Source organism: Oculina patagonica, chromosome 12 (assembly GCF_052425735.1).
Source record: "Oculina patagonica isolate OP01 chromosome 12, crgOcupat, whole genome shotgun sequence".
NCBI classification, from domain to species: domain Eukaryota; kingdom Metazoa; phylum Cnidaria; class Anthozoa; order Scleractinia; family Oculinidae; genus Oculina; species Oculina patagonica.
The window spans coordinates 33,289,543-33,311,443 of record NC_135769.1 but is presented as its reverse complement, the minus strand read 5'-3'; the positions used below and the strand labels follow the sequence as shown (position 1 = coordinate 33,311,443).

At 38.8% G+C, this 21,901-nt stretch overlaps 2 protein-coding genes and 1 pseudogene across 2 annotated transcripts; 2 read left to right on the top strand and 1 right to left on the bottom strand.

Annotated features, from left to right (window-relative positions):
- Positions 1 to 5,812: 5,812 nt before the first annotated feature.
- On the bottom strand, positions 5,813 to 15,120 carry LOC144633810 (85/88 kDa calcium-independent phospholipase A2-like). The gene is made up of 11 exons (XM_078492681.1): positions 14,816 to 15,120; positions 13,539 to 13,767; positions 12,939 to 13,086; positions 12,175 to 12,456; positions 11,487 to 11,665; positions 10,427 to 10,652; positions 9,668 to 10,000; positions 8,757 to 8,907; positions 8,545 to 8,678; positions 7,657 to 7,970; positions 5,813 to 7,276 (listed from the first exon to the last, which is right to left on the bottom strand). The coding sequence occupies exons 1-11, from the start codon at positions 15,034 to 15,036 to the stop codon at positions 7,061 to 7,063; spliced, it is 2,433 nt and encodes an 810-aa protein (XP_078348807.1). The 5' UTR covers positions 15,037 to 15,120; the 3' UTR covers positions 5,813 to 7,060.
- A 1,178-nt stretch (positions 15,121 to 16,298) lies between these two features.
- Positions 16,299 to 17,402, top strand: LOC144633577 (uncharacterized). Its single transcript, XM_078492421.1, has one exon. It carries the CDS (start codon positions 16,299 to 16,301, stop codon positions 17,400 to 17,402), a length of 1,104 nt encoding a protein of 367 aa, XP_078348547.1.
- A 149-nt stretch (positions 17,403 to 17,551) lies between these two features.
- LOC144633575 (histamine H2 receptor-like) lies at positions 17,552 to 19,739 on the top strand (annotated as a pseudogene).
- Positions 19,740 to 21,901: the final 2,162 nt, after the last annotated feature.

Below are 21,901 nucleotides of genomic sequence, written 5' to 3'. Positions count from 1 at the left end.
TAAATAACGCTACTCATAAGTGGAGGGTGGGAAGGGGCGAGCGTGCGACATGAGAAGCAGCGGGCCACGAGAAAGCGCGGACGCGAAAGTTTTTCCTGCTCGTTCCCGATCCCTCCTCGTTTTCCCTCCTCACTTTGCGTATTTGCAATTTTTCCTGTCGCGTGTAGAATTTCAGGAGCAAAAACCGACTGCTCGCAGTCTAGCGAAATAAAGAAGGGCTCTTTTTGCTAATCAAAAGCCCTCTGGGCTTAGTGTCTTGTGACTCTTTTCAGAGTTTAATTTATTTGAAAATAGACCGCTTTTCACGTCTATTTATTGCTTGTAAAGATATCGAAAATTAAAAAGCGTGCATCTAACATAAAGAAACATTTAGACTCCTCACCCCTAAAATTTAAACTTAAACTAAAGCTACTTTTGTCGCTCGATAAAAGTTGTGACATTCAAAACACGATATACGAAACTCTTGATTCACTTGTCAATTCAGAAACCTTTGTCGTGAATGCTTGCGCTGAACTTCACGATTTCACAGCTAAAGATAAAAACAAAGGTTTATTCCAACTACAAAAGGTTCTCACGCGAAAGGCTTAAAATCCAACTAAAAAATATATATAAGATTTGGGACCTAAAAGACAACAACACCGAATTTTCGATCAAGTGGTCCATTGTCACGAGAGCAAGCGCTTACAGGGGAAACCCGTCACGCTGCAATTTGTGTCTGACGGAGAAGCTCTGCATACTATCAGCTGACAGATACACCTTCTTGAACAAAAGATCTGAGCTTGTTACCAAGTGCAGGCACGAAAACAAGTACTACACGGCCAATCAGAGACAGGATCGTTCCAACCGTCCTCCATGAACGTAGTTTAAATTGTATTTCACCGCATCTAACGACACAGTCTGATGATCGCTTCGTGCGTTAAACTCTGAGTAACTGTCCGTGAAGTTTCTATCTTTAATTATTGTATAAGATTACGTGCTTAAAGTTTTGAAATCGATGCCTTAATAGTATCCATTCCGATCACAATCACGGTAATTAAGCGTCCATTTTGATTCATACTAATTGATCGTTGCTATTTCTGTCAGGCGGATAATGTTTGTACTTATTATTGTCACGCGACTTGTTTCCGACACCTTATCAAAAGCGATTTTTCCAAGCAGCCGAAAGTAGGCTTGACTTAAATTCAAAGTACACTCCAGCATGTAGCCGTTGAACAGTTATAGGACTCCGATAACAGCACAAAAAGAATACAGACACACAGATTCATAAGCATTTATCTGTCACAGATAATTCTTAAATATCTTAAAAAGGTCAACAAAGTCACAGATTTTCCTTTGTTGTTTTGTGTCTGTGACTGATAAGAACGTTTTCAGCCTCACGTTTCAATAAACTCACGCACACTACCAAGCAAAGTTTCATGGTTGACCTTTCGCGTGTGTCTTCGAGTAATACTCAAATTGAAGACACACAAGGAAAATAATGTCCACGGGATCAGTTGTTTTGAACTAGTTTAATCAGCACAAATTCTAACTTGCCTAAGCTAGCTAGTCAACTGAAGTAAAGGCACACATGTGGTTCGACTACTACGGTCTATTACATCTTTGAAATCGGATCTAATCAAAAATGGAAACGGCAAAAAAAGGTTTTCCTGACATATTGTCGGTCGACATACCTACAGTTCTGTAAGGCGCAATCCTGTTTAAGACATGCTTTTCCCCTATATTGCTGTACCAAAATCATAAAACACATTGTTCTCACGAAACGGTAGCTATTATCAGATTGACTAATATGACTAGAATGGTGGGAATCTCGTGTTATTGCTTTTATCACTAAGAAAAACAAACAAAAAGCTTAAAAATAAACGCAACTGTCAGTGTAAACAGCATCTGCAGACCTCTCAAGTCTCACGATTTTGTCCTGAGACTCACGGTTTTCACTTCAATCTCACGACGAGAAACAGAAATCTCACGAAAAAACAGAGTAACAAGTCATTTGATTAGCGCCTGGTTTTAGGACTCTTTTAGTTATTTTTGTCCGTCAGTTGATCAATCTCCCGGTTTTTACTGAAATCTCCAGATTTTTTTACCTCAATCTCTAGATTTCCAGTGCTTTGAGGTTGAGAAGTCTGCATCTGTTTTGTTTAAATCTGATGGTCGCATTTTTCGGCATTTACTAAAAAAAAGAAAATTTTGACATGGCGGGAAAAATATTGACATGGCGGGAAAATTCCGCGGCCTCAGAAAGCAAATACGCATGGAATGCACCTTGTCCCCTGTAGTATTATCTTGTGTCGTCATGACTACGTCATGACGTCACAAGACAAAAAGGAGAGAAAGGGTTGGTCCTTTCTTGCGCCAGTAAGGAACGGCGGGTCTTATTTTTGTCTCGTGTCGTCATGACGACGTTGTCATGACGACACGAGATAATTGTACAGGGGGATATTTTCCCGCCATGTCAATATTTTTCCCGCCATGTCAACATTTGCTTGGTGAGGCCGCGGAATTTTCCCGCCATGTTAACATTTGTTTTGTGATCGGATGCCGCCGGAATTTCATATCAAAGAATAATTGTTTCTTTACAAAGGTCGCAACTAAAGCGCTGGTTTATCAAACAGTAAGTTAGGAGTATTTATTGTAAAGGGCTTATTATGTAAAAATACAGGCACGCTAAAAAGAGATGACGTTTTTTTCTGAACTTGCAGCAAACGAGCAAATTTTAAGTGGTCTAACAGGCAATAAAAATGGAACAGAAATAAGGCCCCTTTTAGCTGGCAACAGTGCCTATCCGCTAACGAACTGGCTAGTGAAACCCTACCCGGACAGAGGACGCCTGACTCAGGAGCAGCGAAAGTTTAAAACCTAAAGTTCGGTGCGCTACGATCTGTAGTGGAACGAGCATTTGGCATGTTGAAAGTTCGTTGGAGAATTGCGTTGAAAAAGGTTGAACAAAAAACGAGCATCCTAAAAAAGACTATGATTGCTACGTGACTTTTGCACAACTTTGTATTGAAAGGGGTGATCTTTGTGGCATGAATAACAACAATTTAATAACAGAAGATAAACGATTAGATAAAGACAATTATTTTGATGCCAAATCTTTAAAAATGTCAACTGTGGCGTTTGTTTGTTCAAATCTAGCGTTGTGCTGTTCCATACTTTTTCCCACATTTCAATAAAAGAACTCTGCCAGTCTGGAGTCGTACTTTTTTGCCTTTCTTTTTTCAGGCGGTTCTGATTCATCGAGAGAAACATTTACACTTTCGATTTGCAAAGCCTCGTTTACACTCGGCTCTGAGGTAAAGGTAGAACTCAATGTATGACCGAAAGAGGGAAATTATATTTGATGAGTTTTCTTAGGATTGAAGAGCAGAAATGTCAATCTAAAGCGCAAAACATACATTGCTTTTTTATTTTTTTGACCCGAAGATTGACCTGAGTCAAGAGGCACTACATGTAGCTTCATATATCCTGCTGTGAATTCCACGCTACAATGGACACAACTTTTATAGACGACAACAACAGCCTTTTCAGTGCATGAATGAAGCTCTTAAGAGGAATACACGTAGATGTGACGCATTTTTTTCTTTAAATTAGCTGTACGCTTTTCAATTTTGGATATATTTGAGCTGCAGCCAGCAGTTATCAAGAAAAATACAGACAAGTTTTACGTTCTTAAAATAACATTCTAACCTTTGCCGACAAGATTGTACTGAAAATCAATGAAATTAATTGTAACTCAAGCAGAAAACGCGTAGAAGAAGAATGAAATACACCAGGTTATTACAAACGCATAATACAATGTACTAACCGAAAGAGAGAAATTATATTGATGAGTTTTAGAACGGATCTGAAAAGCAGAAGTGTCTAATAATCAACAAGATGTCATTAGATGGACCTGCCTGTAAATTTTTCGTTGTCGTTGTTGTGCATATAACGCTAGTATACCGCAACTTAAATTGAGCGAGAAAAGCAGTTTTTAACATGAAGCTCTAAAATCTCTTTGGAGTGTCTTGTCTTGTTGTCGCTTGTAAAGTTTTAATTTGTGCAATTGTGAGATGTATCAGAATAACAGCTTCACGTTGCCAATTTAAAGAATAGCGTGCTTTCATTTGATATCTATTATTTTATCTTGAGAGTTTTGGAAAGTAGTTGAAAATCATTTCTGTTTACCAAGCGTAGGAAAATGGTGGATGTTTCAACAGGATATTTACTGTAACAACTGTATTTATAGAGATTACAGTCGTGGAATATAGCAGATATAGCTTTTATATCAACGTAACTAGTATACCTAATGGTAAAAATGTTGCTGAAAGAGAGGACGATGTAAATATCAGTTGTTCGATCGGTAAGCATTGTTCTTATCTTTGTGTAGACAACTTTTTTTAAATTTAGCCGCGGCAACAGATTGTATCGGGGTTAAAGAGGGATTGTAATCTAAGCAATTAGTTGGTCGGGATTGAATGTCAAAGTTAATCTTGCACACATAACACATGTCGTTTGAACAAAAGGTTTGAATCGTTTGAATCGTTAGTCGATTCAATACCCAACCATTTTAAAGTTATGACCAGTTATGGTACAGCATAGTAAGCTCTGTGTAGAAGTTAAAGTCTCTCTTTAAAAGTGAGATTTGTGCGAGTTAAACACTACTACATAGTTTATTGCGTACGTTCGCGCGGAATCACGTGTCAAGCAAGATCGAATGTTTTCTATTAAGCAGAACCTAGCAGAATATTTCATTCAGTAGATTTAAATAGCGAAGAAAATGACTGTAATTTACACGTTCTTCAGCCGCTGCGTTGTAGCTTTGGCGTTACAAAAACATTAAGACCGGCTCAAGAGTGACCAAAACCAAATTTCTCCTCACAATATCAATACTAAATCAGGAGAAGAGGTTATAAGAATTAACAAAATCATCACCACTCGCATGTCATTATCACTTAACAGGCTAAGCGTTCACGAATAAACACCCAAAGCGATATCTCATATAGCGTGAAGAAAGCACATGGAAGTCATAGTATAAGTATACAGTAGAATGTATGCTTAGTGAACCAAAGTGCAATACAGTGCAATGTCTGTCATCTTTTTCTGCTGTTATTGGAGTTATATAACTGATCAACTTTACAAGCAATAAATAGACGTGAAAAGCGATCTCTTTTTTAAATAAACTCTAAAAAGTGACACGAGACACTAAGCCCAGAGGGCTTTTGATTTTCCAGGCAAGCGGAAAGCAGAGTACAGTTGTCGAAACCTTAGAGTGTGGCCATTCATTCAGTAAAGATCTGGGAGTTAGAACTTTGGCAACCTTGGAAGTAAGAGGGTTAAATAAAACATAAACAAGCTCAATTGCCAATAACAAAGTAAATTACATACAAACCTCCCTCGATCATGACATACCTTGTTCGAAGAAGGCACTAACAACTATCAAGACCACTTTTATAGAATTAAGGCCATCCCCTTTTTTTTCTCTGTTTAGCGTCGTCCGACCGACCCAGATTTTCGCGTTTTCAAGAAAAAAAAAATTATACAGAAGGTATAGAAGGCAATGACACATTATTTTAAATAATGTTTCATCCTTTTTACGCTGTTCTTGTTTGAGTTTAACCACGACGTCGATTTTTCCTTCCTCCATTGCCGCCATGTTGACTTTGTAACCATGTCTTCTTGTTTCCAGGCTCCACGGACATTATGCTGAGGTACCGGGCCTCCTAGTTCCAGACTCCTTATCCACTTTTTTTTTGAATTTTCTTTTTTTAATTCCGACCGACCGACCCAAAATCATAAAACACATACGACGATAAACGAAAAAAAAAGGGGATGGCCTAACATGAATACCACTCAGTTTTATTCTCTTATTAATCCAACGATATATCAGGTAATTTTACCTTATAAAAGATTCCAAAAGCTATCACTTTTCCACCAGAAACAAGATATCTTTTATAAAGTTACAAAGAAGAAAAGTCTCCTGTTTAAAATATATATGAGAATATTACAAATGTCCTTGAAAATTCTTATACAAAGAAAGAACTGTGGGGCGTATGAATTGAAACAAGTTTGAAACTGATTCAGTGCCTCGTTCTCGTCAACATTAGAAATCTGTTACACCAGGTAGTTTTACTTTCAATTTGTAACACAACGCCAGCTGGTGTCACTTGATGTTACATGCTCTTACTCCTCAAACAACACTGAAGAAAGAAGATTCGCATTACTATTTCAGGCAGGAAAGCTGTAGAGTGTTTACACGGGTAATTTTTTCGCTGCAAACTGTGTCTCTCGATGACGCTGGCATGTAAGTAGTAAATTAAATTATCTCGTGTTTTCATACTTTTAATTTACATATATAAATTCTGGATAAAACTTTCCCCTTTTTACACCTAACTAGCTGGATTAACTTTCTTTAGGAAAACAATATTTTGTCTACTAGGTAAACGACCTCTTAATAATATAGACTTATAAAATTACAAATATTTACCAGGTTATAAAGAATACCTACTACTTAACCCATTAAATATATAGCTTGGCTATATGGTTGTGGTGTAAAATATGCCACGAACTTGTCAGTCAAGTTGTTCGGACCACAGGTAACCAAAGCGTACTATGAGAGTTTGTTTGTATTCAATTACATAGAAAGATGGAATAATTATCGCTCTTGGATCGTGAAGGGAAAAGATCGAGGTAGGTCTGGTTTTGAGGTACTTTTAGCGAGTTTTTCGAAGAGGCCTGTGTTCGCCTTTCGAATTTGCTTTCCTACCTTGTCTTTCTTTTAGTACGCAACAGATGGTTAAGACGAAAATCGCGCGTACGATTTTCTAAAGCACTAGAAATACAAAAACGTGACACCAGGTAAGGTTTAAAGTTTCATTATAACTTTTCACCGGTAAAAAGAGATATTTTTCTCAACTTTATTTCAAATCCATACAAGCTCTTATAGTACATCCATACAAACTCTCATAGTACGCTTTGGTTACCTGTGTTCGGACGAGAGATTTGTCTCCCCCCTCCCCCGGCCCATTCCCTTGACCGTGAACGCTATAGCGGCAAGAGCGACCAAAGAGTTACACGGAGTTCAAGAGGTCAATATTTTAGCCAACTCCGTGAATTCCTTGAAGTTTTGCAAAACATAAACTCTTGTCTCCCAGAGCATTTTGACGAGAATGCGATCATCAGTCTCATCCAAACCAACATCTGACGACATCGGAGAACTAAAGCGATAGTAAGGCACGTTCAGCATCTGGCACCAGGCCCTCGCACGCTCAACAACCGGGCCGTGAGTAGCGGTAGCCTGGAAACAGAGATCTAGTGAGTATGCATAAAGTTACTTTACCATGAGAAGGTCGAATTAAAAGGGCTTGCCAGCCCTGCCCGGGCCGGTTTCACTTTCAGCTTCCCTTCACTTACCAGGAGTTTGCATTTAATCGTTGTTCTTACTTTCTGGTAAAAATTTGGAATTATCCCAACTTGGGATGCATAACGGAATTTTTTTCGCTTTTTTCTTCGACAATACATTGGTATTTTAAGAAAAATCTAGGTTTTTAAAAACCCCGCTCATTAAAGGATTCAAGATGCTGTCACGTAAACTATTTCAAATTATAAATTGCCTTCAGGTCAAAGAAATTGGATATTTACAGTCGAACAGTCAAGTCATGCAGTTTCCATGGTTACCTGATCAACCAGGAGTTCTCCCAAAGCACGAGCTCCCATGAGCACATTGGTTGCGTCCCAGATGGACTCTGGTTTGAACACGTCAAATGACGGGACATGAACTGGCGGCGGGACACCCGTCCCTAGGGATACAACCAGACCAAACGAGCTGGTTTTGTCACCTCTACGTACGGAGCGGTTATATTTATGAATGTCTGTCAGCACATCTAAGGTTGGGTTATTAGCAATCAATCCACCATCAAGAAACGATCCCATGGCACGGAAAAACGACGGAGCGGCACCAGTCCCCCTGGCTGCGCGCCACACCAGCTGGTCTGAAGGAGAATATAAAAAGAAAGGGATGTCGATACTGTGCGCGTACAGACACTTTACCATTGCACTTTCTCTAATAAACTCTCAAAATAGCGGCGGCCTCTCCAGATTACGCGGCGCTGCCATTTTTTGCTTGTCACTTTATGAGAAAGATGAAAAAGTCAACTTGCATTATAAGAATCTGAATAGATTTGGAACTCGGTGAAAAAATATGTCTGTTTTTTATTGGAAAAGCTGCAATAAAATTGAAACGCTACCTGGTGTCGTTGTTTGTCTATTTCTTGCGGATCTGTAAAATATTTGGGTGAGTTTTCGTTTTAACAATCTGAAATTTGCCCCATTTCCAAATGGTTTACAAAAGCGCTAGAAAGACAGAACAAAAGGACACCAGGAAGTTTCAAACTTTGTTGCAGCTTTTCGAAGAAATAAACGCAAATATTTTTTCATGGAATGCTACTGAGCTTGATATAATTTCTGAACGAGAACTATTTGGATTTATTTTCTAAAAAGAAATCTTCATTTAAAACGAAGTCACACATTTAAACTTTAGATAAACCATTGGAAAAATAAGTTCACCTGAAGGTTTTGGCGGCGGTGAAAATGGTGATTTGGCTTGAGCAGCGTCAGGCTCTTCATCAGGTACATCAAAGTTGCGGAAGAAATGTAAACTTGCAGGGCGCCGATCAGCAAGAACTCCGGTAACTAGAACTCTAGCATGAAGAAAAACACTCTGTGAGCTTGCTATGTTCTATTCATCACTTACTGCACAAAGAGATGTTTTATCGTACCGTGGGTGAAGTACAGAAGTCATCTTTACACTTTCTCCAAATTCTTGTCTGAGGAACTTCTCCAGTGGCTCGGAGTCATAGGGCCGCGGACCTTTGAATACCAAGTCTTTCATTCTGAAGTAGAGACCCTGGCAATACCGTGCAGACTTACCTAAAACAAAGGGAAGAAGAAATAGAAAGTCAGTTGAACTGAAGTACAACCAAAACCTGGCCTGTTGGTCACTATTATTAGCGGAGATGTTTATATAACTATAAGGTATATTTTTAACAACCCTTATTCATATTTATTAAAGATGGAAAGAATGCTCACACGGAAATAGAGCGAATGTGCTAAAGCTTTAAAATGAATTTGGTGTAAATGGGGCAACTGACCTAAATAAAGTCATGCACGAGACCTGTTATTTTGCGGAGTTACATGAAGATAATTGGTTAAGAGAGTAACCGATGAGTAATTTGTCAGTCCATAATATGCTGTAAAATAGCGATTTAATAAAAACCGTGTATACTACGTGTGTAAAGCGATTTAACAGAGGTCGGTTATTTACGCAAGCAATCGGATGCAAAACCTGACGCAACCTTGCAATGAGAAGCAAGTTTCTAGTGGTCAGTGCGCTTTACTAGTTTTGCCATGATTATAGATAAACTTGTTAACAATCCCGATTGGTGGATGGCTGATCAGGGGGCTATTGATGCCTGACCACACGGTCACACTACCTCCATTCACTGATTGGTTGGTGGATGGCTGATCAGGGGGCTATTGATGCCTGACCACACGGTCACACTACCTCCATTCACTGGAAATTGTGAAACCAGCCTTCCAATGCGTTACAAAAGCAAATCAATAATAGGCCACTAAAAAAACCAGAATATTTTCTGATTAAATTTGTTACTGTTCCGGCCAAACAACCTACCATGTGTTAGAGCCAAAGCCAAAATTCCTCCAGTGCTTGTCCCTGCAATCCAGTCAAACAATCGCACAATAGGCTGCTTGGTAAACTCCTCCACGGCAAGAAGAAGCTGGATGAGTATCAAACCTCTGATGCCTCCACCGTCCATAGTCAGGATTGCTTCCTTTTTGTGCCGGGATTTGAAGATTGACTCCTTGTGGGACCCCACCCTCCGAGCATCGACCGAGTCTTGGCCAGCATGTGATTGTAAAAGCCCGGAAGACACTAAGGCTGCAGCAATCTTAACGATGTCAAGGTAGCCAGGCAAACTGGGAGCTGCTTTCACAATGGTGCCACCTTTGTATGAGAAGGACAGTTCTAAGATAGAGAACAAGCCTTCATATCTGAAAGATCTGTTTGGATTTTGGGTTCATTATCTCGTTATAAGTATTATGCATGCTGCCCAGATCTTTAAACTCTCACCATATATCAGAGCAAACTACAGTGATCTGTATTTTAATTTACACAATACATGAAGTGAACTTTCACTGATTTTGTTAAAATCTTTTGTGGCTCTTTTGGTAACTTTTTTCCCTCTTAATATACCATACTATCAAGAGACATAAATAAACATGTGCTATCTTGTAGTTCCCATTATAAAAACACACCCTACATCAGATGAAAAAGGATAAATCTAAAAAACTTACTTCAAACTAAAACATACCCTTTGAGACAGGACATCATACCCCATGATACATCTGGTGGGCTAATGTTTCTACTTACCAATTATCATTTCCTCTTGGAAAGGTTTGCTGCATTCCAGTGTACATCCGTTTTTGCTCTTATCACAAGCTGCTGCACCAACAAATCCCAGGGCACGTACAACTTCACGCCCACGGGGTTGTTGAACAACAGTAGCAGCATGTCGTGGTGTTTCGTGTCTCTTGTTTGTAATATTGACATCAGCACCAAATACAATAAGAGCTCGCACCATGTCTGGGTCACCAACCTTAAAGTGCCAAATAAATTAAATGGTAAGAAACAGCAAACTCCTGGGGCCTCATGCACCACGTGGTGTCAGTCAGTCAGTCAGTCAGTCAGTCAGTCAGTCAGTCAGTCAGAAAGTCGGTCAGTCAGTCAGTCAGTCAGTCAGTCAGTCTGTCAGTCAGTCGGTCAGTCAGTCAGTCAGTCAGTCAGTCAATCACAACAAACTACTAAATCTTCAGAAGCATATGACCAAGGTACAATGTACATTTTCATGCAAAAGGAAGAAAATTTTTAAACTTCACAGAAAATTCTCCTATTGAAGTTTTGGAAATGGCTGAGAGAACCTGATCAGTGGACATAAAAATCACACCGACTTTTTGCCTGGCCCTATATGAATGTGGGAGGCGCGGTGGCCTAATGGTTAGAGCGCCGGACTCCGGATCGAGCGGTCCGAGTTCGAGCCCCGGCCGGGGTCACTTGTATTGTGTTCTTGGGAAAGACACTTTACTCTCATAGTGCCTCTCTCCACCCAGGTGTATAAATGGGTACCGGCGACATAATGCTGGGGGGGGGGGGGGGGGGGGGGAACCATGCAATGGACTAGCATCCCATTCAGGGGGGAGTAGAAATACTCCTAGCCGCTTAATGCTACGGAAACCAGGATAAGCTCCGGCAGTGTGGGCCGCTTGGCTCGTGGCTTCTCCCCTATATGAATGGTAACAACAGCACCAGCAATATAGATATCTCAAAAAGACAATTAAGTGACACTGAGACCACTGGAAAACTGGAGCCTCTGGTACATGCACTAAAAACATAAAAATCAGAATTTCGAAATAACTACTAGTGGAAGACTTACAAGTGCAGCCTGATGCAATGGTGTGGAACCATCTTTACTCTGAGCATTGACTTGAGCTCCACGACTCAACAGCACTATAGCACAGTCAAGCCTCTTGCGGCGAGCCATGACATGCAGGGGAGTCTCTCCATCATGATTATGTGCGTCTATCTCTGCTCCACTGTTTAGGAGTAGCTCAACTGCCTTGTTTGAAGAACAAACATAACTTCTGCTTACAACACTTGTCATAAGTCAGATGCACCTTTGTGGATCAAACTGTCCCAGTGCTGACACATCATGAAATTCTCACAGTAAACTAAGTCTTTTTAAAATATTTAAAGTTATTCGGAATTTTTTTTCTTTATTTATATTTTACTTTGATGTAATTTGTGCTCCTCCATACATACTCAATTGTCTTTTATTTCCTAACATCTCTTCTTCCATTTATTTTATGTTAAAAAATATATTCTCCAGGACGCCAACCCTCCAAGTTGATTTTTTTCCTTGATGGCCATTTGGCCACCGACTGCTCAAGTTTGGTCACCAGTGAAAACTTTTAGTCGCTAAATTAAGCTCATGCTTTCAATCCTTCTTCTCAATTTTAGTCGCCAGGCTGGCAACTTTGGTTCCAATTTAGGCACCAGCTCCAAAATTTTAGTTGCTATGGCTGCTAACTTGGAGGGTTAGACGCTAGGAAAAGATGAAAAACCTGCCTCTTTGGTCTTGGCCCAGTGTAAGGGTGTACCACCATATTTACTATCACGAACATTGACCTGCTCAGGATGAAACTCCAGCAGTGTTGCCGCACATGAATCACTCTTGGCATTCAGTGCCGTGTGGATTGGATGACACCCATTATGTTCTTTACTAGGATCAGCTCCTGCGGCAAGCAACACTTGAACACTGTCATCCTGGGAGTACCGGCAAGCTACATCTAAAGCTGATTGGTTACTGGAATTTGTTGCATTGACCACCTCTGATACCTGGTTCCCTAAACAGATTAAGATGTTAAATAAGCTTCCCTGGTAGGAATTGATGCATTAATTAATTATCAGAAAAACCTAATAACTTATAGAATCAAATCCACTGCTTATAGATGCCACCATTTTTGGAGTAAGTCTCTCTGTGTTGATGCACACCAAGGAATTACAAATTTCAGGAAAAAAAATTAATTGACATTATTTCACTTTATTCTTTAGTGTCTGGGAATCTTTAAAACGGGGATAATCTTTGGATTTGCTTTTCAAAAGTCTTCTTGATGAATTTTATTGTTTCAATATGGAGACTTGAGTAAAATGTTATCATTATGGTTTTTTAAACCAAATCTCAAGTGGGCTGAAGATTTGCCAATGTCTTCCTAGGAATACTAAAGGTACTATATGGTGCACTACTCATAGAATCAATAAAAAGCTATAATTGAATACCGTAGGTCTCAATATTAGATTAGAGTATTTAAAGAATAATGACTTGTACCTAACTCTTGGGCCTTTTTCAATATGGAGTCCAGTACCTCAGGGTATTTTTCAGCAGCATAATGAAGAGGAGTGTTACCCAACTTGTCTTTTACCAGAAGCCTAGGATCATGATCCATTAGACTTTGAACAAAATCCAGCTTACCACTCTACAAGAAATAAAGTCTTGTTAGAACACAGCTGGTAAAAAAAGGCTTGCTCTGATTGTTTGAAAGCCATATTCCCTGATAACTCTGTAGCTATAAATATACAGTTTAAGTGATATTTCTTACACACAAAACTTGAAAAGCAATAATTTCTTTTCACAATTATTGTAGTAAAGGAGTTTTAATACATGATACGAAGTATTGGTGGTTTCCTTGGAGAAACACCAGAAATGCATAATTTGGGCAAAGTGAACAAGAAAGTCCAAAATAGAGTAGAGAGGACCAGTATTAGTTATGCATGATTGTGTAAAAAAATATATGCATAAAATGTTCACACCCTCCTCTTTACCACCATATTGATTCCATAACTGAAACCACTGAACCCATAACACCTCATTACTGGGTAATAAAAATAGATTCAGCAGTTATATATTCCATAATTATTTTTATAATACCCTGGATGCCATATGCAGAGGGGTCCTTTGTTTGTCCTTGCATGAGCTGTCCACAGTTTCTGCAATCTTCTTATGCGTAAGACACTCTGGTAGACCCACATGTGTAGCGACATGAGCTAATGACCAATCAGGATGTTGTTCCAAACATGAAATGAGATCTTGGAGAACTGAAGAATTGTAACATTTGGCAGAACTTTGGCAGAATGGTAAAAGTCGTTCACAAAAGTCCCTAAAAGCCATAAAAAGGGTTGAAGTCTTGTTGTAGGACTGAAATTCTTTTCAGGCTAAAAAATGCAATTGCTTAAACTCCTTAAAGGGGCTTTGTCATGGATTTTACTTGATTTTTGTACAGGAAAAATTTATTTTTATGTTGCTGGACACCTAAAAATAATAGTCCATTTTTATTAAAAAATTGCTATATTAGAGCACTGAAACTGTTAATAAGCATCTTTGGCTGCAGATGGCTCAGATGGAAGTGGATTGCAACTTGAAAAATTAAGGCTTAACTTTTCAAGTTGTTTCTGCATGTCTTCAACAAAATCGAAATTTATAGCCGTAGTTTGATTTCTATCTGCAAATAAAGGTTATATATTCTTGACGTCTTCCTTTAGACATTCAAAAATAATGTTTTCCATGGGTTAAGTTGCTTACCGCTAATTTTCAAACAGTTTAGACCAAAAGTCTGCAAAATCTGCGTGACAAACATGTAGCTACTTTAAATTGCTCTCACACTGGGAGGATCATTTCATTCACTTCATCATTAATCCGCAGTTCACATACTGTCTTTCATATATTCATTACATCACCAAATTTATTGTCGACCCATAGGATTTATTCTGGACACATGCACAAGTTTTTCTACTCGCATCTGATTGGTTCATAGGCAATGGAATTGAGCAGATCATGTAATAGCTTACGCATGTGCCAAACCATAAAACAAGCCTTTAATGGATTTCATCTGAAACTGTGTCAGGGTTCCGTGAAGTAGCCTCCCCCCTCCACCCTCCCCCAACCCGCCACCACCCAGGGTGTTTACTAGTTAAGTTTTATGGATTAAAATGCAGTATTAAATTATCTCGAATAAAAGCTTATTAAAACCATAGATTTTAACTATTATCCACAAACAGCATACCTTATGCTAAAGTTTACAAATTTTTCAAGTCGCTTCATGCATAATTCACAGGTGATCTGGTGTTGTTTAACAATATTACTGCACCTAAGCAAATATACAATTTCCTGCGGTAAAAAGGTAAAATTAAAATATTTGATACACTCACTTGAATTTCTTTCTAGCCTCTGGTTCTTCCGCTATCCGATACAGACTAAAGCAGTTTGGAGAGTGTTTGGGGTTATAAAGAATGGCCTCGAAGCGATAAGATGTGATTCTATAAAGCCGAAATGATTCCGATCCATTAACTTGCTCTTCCAAAACAGTGGCATGGTCGTAATGTGTAGAAATTGTTTCTTCTACACGGCAACTTGATGTCGTGGTCCCCATACTAAGTATTTGCAGTGAATATTAGTTCTTCTAGAAATGTTTAGCGACCGATCGCCTAAACACTCTTACTTTCGCTTTTGTCAGTGTGTACAGAAACCGTTACGTCATCACCCGACCCAGGACACTCAGGTAACTTGGTCACGCAAGTCACGCTACAAACTACCTTCATATTTTCGCGGGAACTTTTACCCTCGGACGTACGAGGGGGGGAGGGGAGTGGGATGGCTGCCACCCCATTGACGTTTTTTTCAAAATTTTAAAAAGATGATTTACTCTACAATGCTGAAACTTTCAGTAGCTGTTCATTTTATTTTATCAAAAACAGTTTGGATGCAGTTTTTTCCTTATGTTATAGTACTGGCCCTGAAGAAGACTAGCTCTGCTAGTTGAAATATTTGGCCAATAAATCTTGCCCTCCTGCCGTTGTACCAGCCTTGCAATCAATTTGGTTTTATTTTATCGCTTGCAGAAATTTAATTTATTTTGATATGACAACCATGTGTCTATGATATTTGACGTTGCCATGGCAAAGTCACAATTCCAATAATTCAGACCACAAATGAAGATCTTGATAAATAGATTGTTATATTTCGGTATGAACTATACCATCATCAGACTAATAAAATTAACATACAAGCTTGATCTTAAATACTGCGAGTGAGGAGACGAAAACAATAAGTTTACTCAGGAGAATAGATAGAGTTCTCTGCTGGATTTTAGTCCATTGTTTAGGGAAGGTGCTAGGCGTTTGATATAATAAGCCTCTTTGTATAGAAGAAGATTCCAGTTGTGGTCACAGTCTAATACCGTTGTATTATCACGGACAACATGGGTGAAGTATTCTTTGTCATTACTGATAGAAGGTGGAGCAATGTCAGTGTTTAAATTATCCGGTAAATTACATAAATCGCGAATAAAAAGTAAATGGTTACACGTTCGCAGGTGTTTGTAAATTGCGCTCTCTTTGTCAGAGATTGCGTGTTCATGTGTTCGGACGAAAAGAGTTCTGTCCGTTTTGCCGATGTACGCTGATTGGCAGCCAGGGCATTTAAACTTGTAAACAACATGTGATTTATTCAGAAGTGGAACTCGATCTTTATTGTTCGTGTAGAAACATAGTTTCGTTGTTTTCTCGCGTACTTTTATCTCGATGTTAGAGTTTGTAAGACATCTGCGAAGCTTTCTTTTGAAGGATCTTAAAATGCACAAAAACTGCATTTTCCTGCAACAACCAGCTGTATGAGCAAATCGATGGTGTCAGCATGGGTGGCTCGCTAGGCCCAGTGTTAGCCAATATTATTATGACGGAGTTTAAGGAGACAATTGTCAAGCAACTCATTGATCGAGGACTTATCACCTTCTATTGTAGATACGTTGACGACACACTACTCTTGATAAAACCTGACACAATCGACATCATTCTAGAACTTTTCCACAAGTTTGACAAGAACATCCGCTTTACTTATGATCTCTTTGAAAATACCACTCCGCACTTTCTGGATATCAACATTTTAACTAACGGCATCGGAATCTACCGTAAGGACACCTTTACAGGCCAATACACAAACTTTGATAGTTTCGTTCCATGGCGCCAAAAAATTTCTTGGATTAAAGCCCTAGTCAACCGCATCCACAGTATCTGTTCACCTAATATGCTTAAATCTGAACTAAAACGGCTCAAAACGATCATATCTTGGAACAATTTCCCCTCGCGCATTGCAAACGCACTAATTCGACGGTTCTCTTACGATGCCCTGAATAAGATCCGTACAGCAGCGAACAAAGACAAGGAAAACTCCATAACCATCTGGCTTTCTGTCCCGTACATCGGAGACAAAACATCCCAACTCTTAAGATCCTTCAAAAGAAAGCTTCGCAGATGTCTTACAAACTCTAACATCGAGATAAAAGTACGCGAGAAAACAACGAAACTATGTTTCTACACGAACAATAAAGATCGAGTTCCACTTCTGAATAAATCACATGTTGTTTACAAGTTTAAATGCCCTGGCTGCCAATCAGCGTACATCGGCAAAACGGACAGAACTCTTTTCGTCCGAACACATGAACACGCAATCTCTGACAAAGAGAGCGCAATTTACAAACACCTGCGAACGTGTAACCATTTACTTTTTATTCGCGATTTATGTAATTTACCGGATAATTTAAACACTGACATTGCTCCACCTTCTATCAGTAATGACAAAGAATACTTCACCCATGTTGTCCGTGATAATACAACGGTATTAGACTGTGACCACAACTGGAATCTTCTTCTATACAAAGAGGCTTATTATATCAAACGCCTAGCACCTTCCCTAAACAATGGACTAAAATCCAGCAGAGAACTCTATCTATTCTCCTGAGTAAACTTATTGTTTTCGTCTCCTCACTCGCAGTATTTAAGATCTAGCTTGTATGTTAATTTTATTAGTCTGATGATGGTATAGTTCATACCGAAATATAACAATCTATTTATCAAGATCTTCATTTGTGGTCTGAATTGTTGGACACAATGAACTTATTCGGATTATCCTTCGTCCTCTATGTACTGAAACTGTCATCAGGTACTGGGTTTCACAATTCCAATCTGGTCAAAAGTCGTCATTTCTAACAAAATTGTATGATTTGCTTATTTTTACATTCCGTAAGAATTCTGGCTTGTTTTTGCATCAATTTCTGTTGGCCGGAAATCAAAGAAGGTGGATCCGAATAAAGCATTACGTTTGTTGTTTTTGTAACCACTGCTGTCCGTATTAGAGAGGGTCCGTAGTATAAAGGGTTTTTTTTAAAGAAAATATATGAAAATCTTGTTGGGACATCGAAGACAGTCCGTAATTGAGAGGTGGCCGTATTAGAGAGGTGTCCGTACGGAGAGGTTCGACTGTACGTTCGAGGGTTAAGTTCGCGATTAAAAAGATTAATTTCCCGAAACTTATATTTCACGATTTCCCAGAAAGATAGTGTTGAAAAGAACTAAATTCATCGAAATTTTTTCAAATGTAGTAACAGAATCGGCGATACAGATTAAAAAATCCATTACGCTGCACGGAGTATTTTCAACACACTTCAAGGATGTCTCAACTATTTGAAAGAGTTTGATTGACGGACATTCCTATCCCCTCAATCCAGAAGTAGTTTTCTTGTCGGAAGTGCGTAGATAGATGCTGTTTGATTTCACTTTAGCCACAAAAGTATTAATAATATTTGATGTATGTGCCAAGGAAATGATGTTTTCTTACTTCTCTTTTGCTAGCTTATGCTGGGCAGTAGGCGACTTTTATTAACTGTTCATTTGTTTTGAAATGACGGCATGAAGACAACTTAAATTCTTAGCCTATGAATTCAGCTGCATTCACCAGTCAGCAAAAGTAATTAAACATTAGTGTATTGGTATAATCCAATAAATATGTTTGCTATCTGTAATGAAAAAGAAGAAAACAATTGCGCTTTTCCATCTGACATATTTGTTTAAAACAGATTGAATTGCTTCTCACAGCGATGGATTTTATTATATGCTCCTTTTCATTAACAATACTATGCAAATATGAAAAGAAGTTTGAGAAACATCATGATTTGACATATGGGCTTTTCCCAATAGTTTTAGTATTAACACGAAAATACAATTATCCAGCTTCACATCTCTCGCGCCGTCAGAGCAAGAATAGTCGATCTACTGATAAAGACGGCTGTTCTGCGACAAAAAGGAAAATTTACCCATAACATTTCACCTAAAAATATTGTATATTCTTCCAAACCATTCAAGATCATGAAAATTCTTTTTGTTACTTATTGCTTCGTTACCAGCCCTCGAGTTCTGAAGCTGCAGACCTCTACTCATCATACATCGCAAACTGTGTGTTCAACGCCTTCTCATCCTACACCGCCATCATGTTGAACATTGTCACAATCCACGCGATAAGAAAAACTTCGTCGTTGCCAAAGCCTTTAAAAACATTGCTCCTGAGTCTTGCTGTTTCTGATCTTGGTGTTGGTTTACTAGGGCAACCTTTTTACGTCGTATTGATGGTCTGGTGGTTACAAGGGAACTATCCTAACTGTACTGCCTATACTACTTACACTTTGATCACAATAGTGTTTTCTCTTGCTTCGTTCTTTGGTGTTACGGCCATAAGTGTAGACAGATTCTTGGCTATTCATCTTCATCTCAGATATCAGGAACTTGTGACTCACAAGCGTGTTGTTGCTGTGGTGATCTCAATATGAGTAATCAGTGTTTTTATTTCAACATTTGCGCTGTGGACTCCCACGAATGTTACTGATATAACTTGACTATTATCGATATTTCTTGCCTCGTAGCTACATCGTTACTTAATTACAAAGTTTATCTAGTTGTTCGCCGACACACAAATGAAATGCAAGCCCTACAAGTACAGCATGTAGCACTGGCAAATGTCGCTGCTAGCGTCAGGAAATCTGCAGTTGGTATGTTATACGTATATCTTGCATTTTTAGTGTGTTATTTGCCACAGATCTGCAGTTTTATTGTCAGTGCAACCTCTGGACCAATGACCGCTATGAAGGGTTTAGTAGTTTACTCATGGACCCTGATGTTTCTTAATTCATCTTTAAATCCTGTTATTTACTGTTGGAAGATGAGACACATTCGACACGCTATCATGGACATGTTGGGGAACATGTTTCCAGGACATGACCTGATTGAAACGCTACAATTAAATTGAACAGCAAAAACGAGTAAATCAAGAAACCTTTTTTAAAACAAGTCAGTAAGTCAGTTAGTCAGTAAGTCAGTCAGTCAGTCAGTCAGTCAACTTTATTAAGGCAGGATGGCCCATTCAGCAACTTGGATGGGATCCAGAGAGGCAGAGGAGCCCTGCTGGTGAAAACAAAATAATTTGTCTTAAGAAAATATAATAGTTAAAGCTGCAGCAGTACGGAGTTAGAGGGCACAGTCTCGGCTGGTTCAGGAATTATCTGACTACCTGTTCGCAGAGAACTTTATATAGAAAGGAATAAACCATCTAGCCTTCCTCTAGGCTTCGGCGTTCCTCAGGACCCCCCTCTTGGTTATACTGTCTGTGACAGACATTGACGATTAGCCCCAGTGTTTATCGCACTCGTCGATTAGGTACAGACCATTAGAAATAACCGGGGGGAGGGGGGGGGTAGTTAAAAAAGTTTCCGTGCACGAATTTTTTGTTAAGGCGTACTTGTCTGCAGGACTTGTTTTCTTCCATTGCATGAATTTTTTCAGGTACAACCGCTTGCAGGAATTTTCTTTTTAGACAAGTTTCCCTTGCAGGAATTTTTTGGGGGAAATTCACCACCCTCTGGCTATTTCTAATGGTCCGTCACTTAGCATCAGTGTATGCTGAAGACACAATTATCTATTATTCTGGGTATGATAGGCTGTGAGAATGAAAACCTGATCACCTCGGAGAAAAATGCTTGGTGGAAACTGAATTTCTCTCCATGTGATTAATAAAAAATTTATAAAAAGAGACTTGACTCTTAAAGTAGTTGATATGCACCAAGGAGAATTGACTCACGTCCCTCTTGCTATTTTGGTTTGTTCATTTATTACTTTCCAATGTGCCGGAACTTGTTTTTTGCATTTGTATTAAACAAACAAGGTCATTCAGCCGCAGAAATGACTTTCTACACGAAATGCTCCAACCCACTAAACTTGACAGGCAGGTATATTCTCATTTTACAGCAGGTGCCTGACTGCTGGATTAAATTAATCTATCATGTTTCATTTCCATTTTGTTCCGAATGTTTTGATGTAAACGGCTGATCTTTAGTCTCACAGTTTCAAAAAATATGAAACTTTGCACATGCCTGGCTGAACAACAGTGAACAGAATCACTGATATATAAATTTGAATAACTTGACTTATTAATCATGAATAAGATATTGCCACAATATAAAGGAAGGAAAATTAAACTGGCAAATGACCACTGCTGGTAGGAAAACAGAAATGGATTTTAACATTTTGTCAACCTTCTAGCTTCCTGTGTACACGTGCGGTCCAAAAAAAGTATGTTAGCTCGGCCTCTAACTACTAACCGGCTTGCAGTCTCTGACAAGAAACACGACGAAGGGTCAACGCTCGAAACGTCAGCTTATTAAAATTCGCTACGCGGTTTATTTACCTTTACCAACTTCCAGTTGGATCAACTATTTTTACTTAGTTGATAAAGTGCTAGAAACTAAAACTTTATTTCTGACTAAAAAGTAACCTAACTTCTGGTTTCTGTGTAGTTCAAACTTGGTTGCTGTGATTTGCTAGCTGTGATTTTCTCTATTCTCACACCTTTCTCCTGACAATGTATTGATATGGTAAGGAGAATAAGACATATATCACTCATGAGCCCGCGTTGTGGTGTCTCCGTGCAGTTGTCATCACATTGCTTTTTACTTTTCTGAAGTCTAATAGCTTTCTTGATCAACTTATTGCGACAATTAATTTCCCGTTTATAATCTAACGTTCTGTTTTTATCCGTAGCTTTAAGAGGAACTTTTTTCAAAGCAGCTAATTTCAGATAGACAGGTCGGAAACACCTGTGTTAGGTTATTGGCGCGCTCAATATTCTTGTTTTCAAATGACGTATGTACGGATGTTAAGTTGAGTTAAGTGTAGGACAAATAACGTGACGTTTGTTAATTAAGCTAAAAATAGGAGCCGAGCATTAGACATTGAGGATCCAATCTACAAACTAGTTCATTGTTAAAACCAGACGTTCAGCCTAGTGACGATGTTAATTCGCAAATGCATGTTTGTCCATTGTCAAAGAATAAATTATCATAATACTCCAATCGAATCAGCGAAAGTTGTGCCGTTAATTTACGACGCAAGCAACAAAATTAAAATGCGTATTAA